Raw genomic sequence first — 10850 nt, 5'->3', positions numbered from 1 at the left:
ACACACACAAACATACACACACACACACACACACATGCACAAAGACAAAAAGCCACAATAGAGTCCGGCAGTGGGCTGCCAGGACGCTATTATAGACCTAATCCTGCGCCTATTCTACGGGCCGCCAAAGAGAGAGAGCCAGAGAGAAGGCAGGCGGCGTTGAAGATGAGGTCATCCTAAACAGGGTCACAACCGCCCCATAGAGGGCCGCGGATAAAGGGATGGATGGATGGTGGATGGATGGATGGATGGATGGATGGATGGATGGATGGAGAGAATAGGCTGAGCGCTATGGATGAGAGTGGAGAGCTGAATGGAAAGCTACAAAAGAACCAGTGGTGACATTTGGGGAATGAGTTCACAATATTAGACATTAGGCCACAGGTGTCAAAGTGGCGGCCCGGGGGCCAGATTTGGTCCGCTGCATCATTTTGTGTGGCCCGGGAAAGTCAATCATGAGTGCTGACTTTCTGTTTTAGGATCAAATTAAAATGAAGAGTATAGATGTATATTGAATTTACTGATTTTCCACCTTTTGATCAATAATTGTATTTTTTTAATCCGTTTTTACTGTTTTTAGGTCAAAAATCATTTTGTAAAATCTAAAAATATATTTTAAAAAAAGCGAAAATCAACATTGTTTTAGATCTATAAAAAAAAACTGTAGAGTATGGATGTATATTGAATTTACTGATTTTCAACCTTTTGAATAAATAATTGTCATTTTTTTAATCATTTTTTCTGTTTTTAGGTCAAAAATCATTTTGTAAAATCTAAAAATATATTCTAAAAAAAGCTAAAATAAACATTGTTTTAGATCTATAAAAAAACTGAATATTCAAGCTTTTTAATCCAGTTCATTTAATCCATTTATAAAAAAAATAAGTATTATATCTAAAATGGTCCGGTCCACATGAAATCGGCTTAATTAGGCTAATTAATATTATGATTAAAACTACTATTTCAGAATTTTTCTTTCTGCTAACTTTTGAAAGGGCACGTCATTTAACTTAAGCGAATAAAAACAGTCCACTTAATAATACTAGACTAAACTAAAATATCTACAGGTCAGACTATATAAATGTTAATTATAAGTCTAGTTTATTTGATGTGAAAGCACACTACAGAATTCACAATGGCCGTCGTCATTTGTCTCGTGGATGGGCAAAACCAAGAGTAAGAAAGTCAAATACACACTAATGAGATCAACTGAGTGATTAGAATCAGCACAAAATGAAACAATCAATAAATACGGAATAAATAAGGAAATAAATAAAACAGCAACTTATTTATCCTACACTCAAACACAATAAATAGCTCTAAAGCACCCACCTTGTCAATGTTTTCATGTTTTTCCATGAATCGATTGTTTTGCTGTATTGCTATCCCTGCATCGTTGTTATTATTATTATTTGAGCCCAATAAAATACTTTATGGACGCGAGACGTCAAAATCTGACAAAAAAATGACAGTAAATGCCATTTTGGGGGTGTTAACATGTCTGAAAATGGACCAATTTTGGTATGTCCATGTAGGATGGTGTATAAAAACATATTTTAGGTTTACCGAATAAAACCCACCAAAACTCACTCAGGAGCGCCCCCTGGAAAGAGTGGACATTGAAAAAAAAAAACACCAGAAGGTAAATTTTGACTTAATTTGGGTAAATTTGTCTATGACAGTGCACACAAAAAAAGTCTGAAAGACCCTTGTTCTAATATAAATAGGAAGTCCGCCATTTTGATTGGAAGCGGCTATTTTTTTGGTTGCGTTTCAAAAAATGCTCCTGACATTACCTTTGTTAATGTATACAAATTTGGGAGTCGATTTTTTGGGAGTCGATTTTTTGGGAGTCGATTTTTGGGAGTCGATTTTTGGGAGTCGATTTTTGGGAGTCGATTTTTGGGAGTCGATTTTTGGGAGTCGATTTTTGGGAGTCGATTTTTGGGAGTCGATTTTTGGGAGTCGATTTTTGGGAGTCGATTTTTGGGAGTCGATTTTTGGGAGTCGATTTTTGGGAGTCGATTTTTGGGAGTCGATTTTTGGGAGTCGATTTTTGGGAGTCGATTTTTGGGAGTCGATTTTTGTCAGTCTCTCGCGTCCAAGCCTGAAATCGGACAAAAAAAAAATCTGCCATTTTGATTGGAATACCCAACAAAAAAAAATGGCAAAAAATATATTAAAAACGGGGTCCATTTGCTGTCTTGTCTGAGATTAGCACACCTGTCAAGCTGGAACTTCTTCGTATGTTTGAACTCGACACAAAACAGCAAAATAATGTTGATTTTTTTCCCAAAAAACAAAATAAAAAGGTGCTTTTTGGGAAGATTCCCGTTGTACATTCGTCAATCCGACAAAAAGAGCTGAAACTCTTTGGTAGGCAACTGTGAAAAATGAACTGCATGCCAGTACCACTGCACTACTCGTATTTCTTTAGCAGCCTCTTAGACATATTCTAGATATACATATCTAGAATATATATGTATGTATATATGTATGTATATATATAGCTATATAAAAAAATAACTACAGTTTAAGCCTCAAAGCCCGTCTTTGAGACCGTTGGAGGCCTATACAAAAAAATGCATAGATTAAATGCTCAGCAGTGTTAAAGCTATAGTAAGTCATTTTCAAATTCACTAGATGGACAAAAGTATTGGGACAGGACCCAAAAAAAAATTGAAGAAAATTAAAATTGAATACAAAAATTGAAGAAAATTAAAATTGAAAACAAATTGAAGAAAATTAAAATTAAAAAAAAAATCCTATTTTAAATAATTGCATTTTTTCTTAAATATGACTAGAATTACACTGTAATTTAAAGAGAAATATTATTATAATGGTTGAATTTTGAATATTTAGAGAATATTTTTTTATATATAGATTGTTAATTTTTTTTTTTTTTAGAATAAAGTATAAAAAGAATTAAAATATTAGAAAAGTAGTCAAATGGTATTGTTGTTTTATCAAAATAAACATGTTGGATAAGAAAAATAAAATGTTGATTTCTTTGGAATATTATGTCTATATTGATAATATTGATTTATAAAAAAAAAGATGGGTGTGTCCCAAAACTTTTGTCCACATAGTGTACTATTTTTTTGTCCCTGTCCAAATTTGCACTGCTATTCAAGTGCAACTATCATTCACAGTGTAATCAAAATGAGTCCAAGCAGCAAAAAAAACCAACTAAAGAAAAGTCACAAACGTCCACGTTTGCGCCACGTTGGCTTCCGGAAAGGGGGCGGCGGGTCACCTCAAAGGAAGAACTCGGGGGGCGGCGAAGGCGTGCTGGCGCCGTTGCCGCCGCAGTTCGCCGTGGCTTCTGCGTGGTTGGCGCTGAGCAGCTTCTCGTAACGGGCTTTGTAGGCGTCTCGCTCCCGTAAGACTCGAGTTAGATCGCACTGGAGCTGCTCCAGCTGAAGAAGGAAAATAAACATTCAAAAACTCCATTATTCATCTTTTTCTGAACCCATTGTAGTGGTTTTAATCCAGAACTCGACTAAATTGTCCTATTTTACACCTGTTGCAGGGGCGGGGCTAGCAAATTTATGCTCCAGGGGCAGGAACCCCCCCACCTAAACTCCACCCCTAATGTAAAAACAAGAATATACTCTATTTTTTTAATCAAATAGATGCTTTAATACAAACTCAGGTCCTCAAAAAGGTCACATGGGGGTGATGGAGCTTATCCCAGCTGACTTTAGGCATGAGGCGGAATTGGTGGCTAGCCAATTGTAGGCCACAAGGATTTAAAGGACAATGATTAATAAATAGCGGCTATTTAGGATATAATTAGCTTAGCATGCTTGTTTTTAGCATGTTGGATGAAATCGGAGTACCCGGAAAAAATCCAGAAATTTAATATACATCTATACTTTTAAAAGGATTAATAGCCATAAATATTCAGTTTTTATAGATCTAAAACAATATTTATTTTAGCTTTTTTATATATTTTTAGATTTTACGAAATCATTTTTGAACTAAAAAGACAGGAAAAAAATGGATTAAAAAATTGCAATTATTGATTTAAATGGGAGAAAATCAGGAAATATAATATACATCTATACTTCATTTTAATTTTATGCTAAAACAGAAAAGTCAGCATTCATGATTGACTTTCCCGGGCCACAAAAAATGAGGCGGTGGGCCAGATTTGGCCCCCGGGCCGCCACTTTAACACCTGTGGGTTTAGAACCTAAAATAAGACTTTTCTGTCCTTTTGTGATATCCAATCATCATAACATTTTTTTACAGTAATAAAAAAACATTTTCTCATTTTGCCCTATAGTCCAAAACAACAGGCAATATAATTGAAAAAAAAATGTGGGTGAGGGCTCTCATTGTGTACACCCCCCAAAAAGACTGCACCCTAAGCGGTCACCTTCATTACCCATAGCAAAAACCAGCCCTGACCTGTTGCGTTAGCACATGTTTCTCCGATTCCAGAGCATGGCGGTGCTGTAAGCGCTTGTATCGGCACGATTGGGCGTAACCGCGGTTCTTCAGGGTGCGACGTTTCTGCTTCAGGCGTACCACTTCGTCCTTACTGACGCCACGCAGGTGGCGGTTGAGCTCACGTACCGACAAGCTGACAAGTTGCTCGTCAGAGAAGCGGTCGTTACCACCACACTGCCAAAATACACAAAAAAATAAAATATTAATCGTAAGAAGTGCTGTAAAATTATGAGATTTTTTGGGAGGGTTTTTGTGTGTTGGCTGTCTTTAGGTGGACATGGATGGACATTTCCTTGGGACTTGTTCCATAATCTGTCATGTAATCTGACATAAGTGTGGTTGACAGTGATCGGGATTACAGCAGGCAATAATAGCAGATATTAATATAAGCTTGAACTTCGTTCCATATAGAGTTCAAAGAGATTTGAATATCAATATTTTATTTGATATATGTGCCAGGACACGTGCCTGTGTGGGTTTTCTACGGGTACTCCGGTTTCCTCCCACATTCTAAAGACATGCACAGTGGGCTGATCGGACACTTTAAATTGTCCCTAGCAACAAGTGATTGGTCATTTGTGTCTTTGTGCCCTGTGATTGGCTGGCCACCAATTCAAAATGTCCCCTCCCTATAGCCGGTAGTCAGCTGGAATTAGCTCCAGCACCCCCCGCGACCCTTGTGAGGATAAAGCAGGTTGAGAAAATGAGATGAATTGAGATGAAAAGTGAGTAAATAGTAAGAGAGGTAAACAATTGTATTGATGCTAATTTTTGTTAGCATGTAAATGGGGATTTCTGATGTTGATTAGCATTTGTTCAAAAATAACAATTCGGGATTCCGATGTAGTGTTATTTTTGTTTTGTGTGTGTTTAGTTACTAGTAAGAAAATTGTATTGATGCTAATTTTTGGGAGTGTGCTAATGGTGATTTCTGGTGTTGATTAGCATTTATCGTATTTTCACGACTATAAGGCGCACCACATTATAAGGCGCAATGTCTATTTTGGAGAAAATGTCAGACTTTTAAGTGCGCCTTATAGTCCTGAAAATATGGTAAGTAGTTATATGTGTGCCCCTTATAGTTTAAAATAAAAATTAATCCAAATTTGTGCAGATATGGCTTAAATATATCATGGTTGATCACCCCTAATTGCCCCAAAACAAAAAGGCTATTTTGTTCTTAAAAAATAATATACATTCAAAGTGAAAATATCCAAATTGTATCTAAAGTAATGAAATATGAGTAGCGTATTTTCACGACTATAAGGCGCACTTAAAAGTCTTAAATTTTCTCCAAAATAGACAGTGCGCCTTATAATACAGTGCGCCTTATAATACAGTGCGCCTTATAATACAGTGCGCCTTATAATACAGTGCGCCTTATAATACAGTGCGCCTTATAATACAGTGCGCCTTATATATGGAAAAATGTCATCCATTGAGGGTGCGCCTTATAATGCGGTGCGCCTTATAGTCGTGAAAGTACGGTATGTCATATTTTGCGAAATGTTCCGTCAGGCTCACCTGACCGACTTGAGGGTGATGATGATGATGATGTGAGCCGTGCATGGCGTGATGAAGGTGGTGCTGGTGGTGATGATGCTGATGGGGGATGAGGCGGCTCTGAGGACTGAGGGGCTGCGAGTAAGGGGCCGACCCCGCCGAGGACGCGGCGTTAGGGTGCGACGGGTTGGACAGGAAAATGAGCGGTCGGTGGCAGGCGTCGCCGCCCTTGGGGCAGGACGTGTCGGCGCCGCTGTCGCTCCCCGAGTCTCCTAAGGTGCCGCCGGAGCTCTGAGAGAGGCCTGGAAACTAAAGCGGGACGGCCATGAGTACTCAACGTTCTTTACGATAGGAAACGTACAATTTTCAAGCATGAAGAGTTTCCTTGAACCAATCTCACCATCCATCCATTTCCTATTCAATGGTCGAGCCAGCCATCGATCAACCCTTCCATCTATCATCCATTCACCTGACATTTGACCATCCATCCAACAGTCCATCCATCCGTCCACCCTAATCCATCCCTACATCAACACATCCATCCATCAACCCATTGGATCATGCATCTGACCATCCATCCATCCATCCAACCATCCATCCACCCAACCACCCATCCACTCATTGGCTCATGCATTTGACCATCCATCCATCCATCCACCCACCCACCGACCAATCCAACCATCCATCCACCCACCGGTCCACCTACCCATCCATCCACCCACCGACCAATCCAACCATCCATCCACCCAACGGCCCACCCATCCATCCATCCACCCACCCATCCATCCATCCACCCACCGACCAATCCAACCATCCATCCACCCACCCACCCATCCTCCTACCGACCAATCCATCCACCCCTTCATCCGTCAATCCGTCCATCCTCCGACCAAAACATCCAACCACCCACTCACCTGTCAACCAATCCATCCATACCACCTGTCCATGAAAAAAATCCCATACCTGCACATCCACCGGTCCACTCCCTCCCTAACAACCAGCATCACATCCAACCACCCATTCAACCATCCATCCAACAGTCCATCCACCCATCTACCCATCCATCTACCCACCCATCTACCCATCCATCTACCCATCCATCTACCCATCCATCTACCCATCCATCTACCCATCCATCTACCCATCCATCTCCCCATCCATCTACCCACCCATCCACTACCATGAATTACATTAGTTACCTGTGAGCTGACGGCTGCGGCAGCCGAGTTCAACAAAGCCTCCACGGCGTCCTCACAGCCCATAAAGCCATTAACCGGCGCCCTCTCTCTGTCCCCCAGGGCGCCCAAGAGGCCGGCAGGCCCCGGAACCTCTCCACCAAACTGCTGCTGCAAGGCGGCGAACCAGATCAGATCCTCCAAGGAGGCCGGGCCGGGACCTTGTGGGTGACTGCCGTCCGCATTCCCCTGCGACGCGACGTTTCCGACGCCGGACCCGAACCCGGAGAGCGGGAAGGAGATGGAGGACGACGAGGACGAGAGCGAGGACGAGCCCGACGGCGGCGGGTGGGCGTCGCTCGGGGTCGGCGAGGGCGGCAGCGAATCGTAAGGGCTGGAACTTAAGCTGGAATCCGGCGGAGGGTGGCAGGCGTACGGGGAGCCCACCGACTTGGGGTACCCGCATTGAACGGAGTGAGGCGGCGTGTCGGGTTTGACCTCAAACTTGAGGAGGTCAAAGTCGTTGAGGTACTCCATGGCCAAGGGGCTCGGGGGGAGGGAGTTCAAGGGGAGGGAGGGCGAGGACATAATCTTTGCCGTCTATCAGCAACGTTGGGAATTACAACGGAAATCTTCGAGGTGGCTCATAGACTGCAATGGCCGCAAGTTGGCTTTTTTAAAGAGGTCAAGGGGGGGGCTTTCCTTATGTCCGTCAAATGAGTCAAAGAATGAAAAATTCGCTTTCAGGTTCCACTTGATCAATCCACCAATCCACCTGTCATGAATAAGATATAAAATGTCATTTCTCCCATTAAATTCAAGTGAAAAACATCATTTCAGTTCCATTTCTCTCAAAAAATCCCAGTAAAATCATTTAAAAATAGCCTTATGGCTCAGTCTTTTCAACCATTAAGAACTATACAATTTACAGATGTAGTTATATGATTATTGATTGACATATTATTAGACATGTTACAGATGGTGAAACCTCAACAGGCTTAATCATTTTTGACACAAAGATTCACAAGTTTCTCAGCGGCAAATCCAATTAACGTCAGCCTCTGAATCCACACGGAACACTTTCAATGGCACAAGGCTTGCCAAACACTCTTTTCAAAATGATCTGTACTCTATGCCACATTTAATCGTTAAATATTAACAATAACTCTCCAATGTTATGCTACAGGAGTGTAAAAATGGCAAAATTTGGGGATTTTTTTTCCTTACCTTTAATTTTTGAATTTAATGAGCAACAATTTCAAGATTTTTGTCATTCATTGTCTTTTTTGTAATAATAATAATCAAAAAAAGTGCATTTTTTCATTTCGTATTACATAATAAATCCAATTATAATATTATTATCCTCATGTCCCAAATTATTATTATTTTTTGATAACATTTTAAACTGTTCAAATTGCATCATGGGAAAAAAATAACCCAAAATTCCCGCACTAGTACGAATGTATATTTTTTTCAAAGTTTTTGTATGATTATCTTGTACTAGCTTTTTAAATAATTTTTAATAATAATAATTTTTTAATTTAATGACCAACAATTTCAAGGTTTTTGTCATTCATTGTGTTTTTTTATAATAATAATAATCCAAAAGGTGTTTTTTTTCATTGCATATAGTTGTCCAATTATATTATTATTATCCTCCTGTCCCAAATTATTATATTTTTCTGATTTTCAACTGTTCAAATTGCATCATGGGAAAAATAACCCAAAATTCCCACAATAGTACAAATGTATATTTTTAAAAGCAGTACATTTTTGTATGATATCCTGTACTAGATTTCTAAATAGGCTTTTTTTTTTCCTCCCATAAAATACAGCCCAAATGTAGTATTTAATTTAAATGTTCTTTTTTTTAGTAATTTTTTTTTGTAATGCAATCAGTTGAACTTTTTATGCGCAGATAAGCCGTCCCCCTCGATTTAGTCAACATTATTTCCGACAAAAGCGGCTTATATTCGAGTATATATGACACATTTTCAGGGGTAAAACTGAAGTAGAAAGCATTACTCATTAAAAGGCATCTGGGTTATGGCTTTTTACGTATATAGTGACAGTACTTAATATTCTATATAAAAATATATAAATATATACATAAATTAATACATACACTACACTTTTTTTGAATAAAATCATAAAAAATATTTAACATTTCTAACAAAAAATATACTTAAAGTATATCATCCCACATTTTTTGGGTGATTACCTAACCCACTCCTGGTTTCCATCAGCTTTTTACATATAGTGACAGTACTTAACATTCTATATAAAAATACATAAATATATATATAAAAATTACGACTTATTTCTATAACATTTTTTTTAGTACAGCTCATTTTTATAATCCAATCAACTGAAGTTGTACCACCTTATTTTACAGATACACATAAACCTATTAAAAAACACTACACTTTTAATGAATAAAATCATAAAAAAATATTTAAAATTTCTAACAAAAAATATACTTAAAGTATATCATCCCACATTTTTTGGGTGATTACCTAACCCACTCCTGGATCCCATCAGCTCCCTTTCACATATTTGGGGGGAGCTCCACCATGCCAACCCTTCACATAACTCAACTACCATCAAAATGAATATATAATTCCACCAAAAAAAAAACCCAAAACCTCCAAAAAATCCACCTTTGACTTGCGTCTCTGCAGTCCACCTCATTAGCTCGGCCCCCCACTGTTACAAAGACAGCAAATGAGGTACGGCGGTCCTCGGAGGCCCCCCATCCTCACACACACGCACACACACACTATCCATCCACACACACACGAAAAATGGTTGAAAAAAAAAGTATGAAATGAACTTACCGTCAGTCATAGAGATGAACGGTGATCTGGGGTGGACATGACGGCACACACACACGCACGCACACACATAAAGAATGGACGCACCAACTGTGTGACTGACAGGAGGACACTAAGTGTGTGTGAGTGTGTATGAGTGTCTATAGCGCTCTGTCACTCAGTGCCGCTGCCCCCTTCCTTTCTTTCCCCGCTGATACAAATCCCTGTTTGCAACAATCCCACATCCCCTCGCACCCCCACCCCTCACATGGTTCACCGGCATGTGCCCCCCCCCCCCCAACCCCTCCACAGCCATACCAGTGCACCAACCCCTCCCACCCTGTTTTTCTCACTCCCTATGACGGCCCTGTCTCTACATGGCTTTTTTTGTCTGTTTTTTTAAAACTGTCAGATGGCACAGGTGGAATTATAAAATGCACACAAAAACACAAACAGGGAAATAAACTGAAAAACACATTAAAACGGATATTTAGACTCATATACACCAGCTCAATGGGTTTTTGTGTGTTTTTTTTACCTGTCAGATGGCACAGGTAGATTTAAAAAGACACACAAAAAGATATAAAATGTAAATTAAATGGAAAAAAAACATTATATAGATAGTTCTAAATATACTCACCTAAAAAATTGATAAAAATTTAGACTTGTGGACACCGGCAGGTCTCTCTATGCATACCTGTCAACCTCGAACCATTTGTGATCTTACCAAATTTTGTTTTCGCCCTTACATATATGTATAAATACATGGAAAATCTTACCACTTTACTTTTTTGTAAAAAATCACGAACAACAAGTAGACATAAACATGAAAGTAAACATAAACAAGGGAACAGGAAACGGAAATCACATGGTGAAAGTGTTACAAAACGAAATGTTTATC

At 39.3% G+C, this 10850-nt stretch overlaps 1 protein-coding gene across 1 annotated transcript; it reads right to left on the bottom strand.

The window, feature by feature from the left end:
• Positions 1 to 2955: 2955 nt before the first annotated feature.
• Positions 2956 to 10131, bottom strand: nrl (neural retina leucine zipper). Its single transcript, XM_077717943.1, has 5 exons — positions 9974 to 10131; positions 7161 to 7911; positions 5983 to 6270; positions 4417 to 4632; positions 2956 to 3419 (listed from the first exon to the last, which is right to left on the bottom strand). The coding sequence occupies exons 2-5, from the start codon at positions 7722 to 7724 to the stop codon at positions 3258 to 3260; spliced, it is 1230 nt and encodes a 409-aa protein (XP_077574069.1). The 5' UTR covers positions 7725 to 7911; positions 9974 to 10131; the 3' UTR covers positions 2956 to 3257.
• Positions 10132 to 10850: the final 719 nt, after the last annotated feature.

This window comes from Stigmatopora nigra, chromosome 5 (genome assembly GCF_051989575.1).
Source record: "Stigmatopora nigra isolate UIUO_SnigA chromosome 5, RoL_Snig_1.1, whole genome shotgun sequence".
Lineage (NCBI taxonomy): Eukaryota > Metazoa > Chordata > Actinopteri > Syngnathiformes > Syngnathidae > Stigmatopora > Stigmatopora nigra.
Note: the sequence above shows the minus strand (reverse complement) of the source record. Positions and strands in the feature narration are given on the sequence as shown.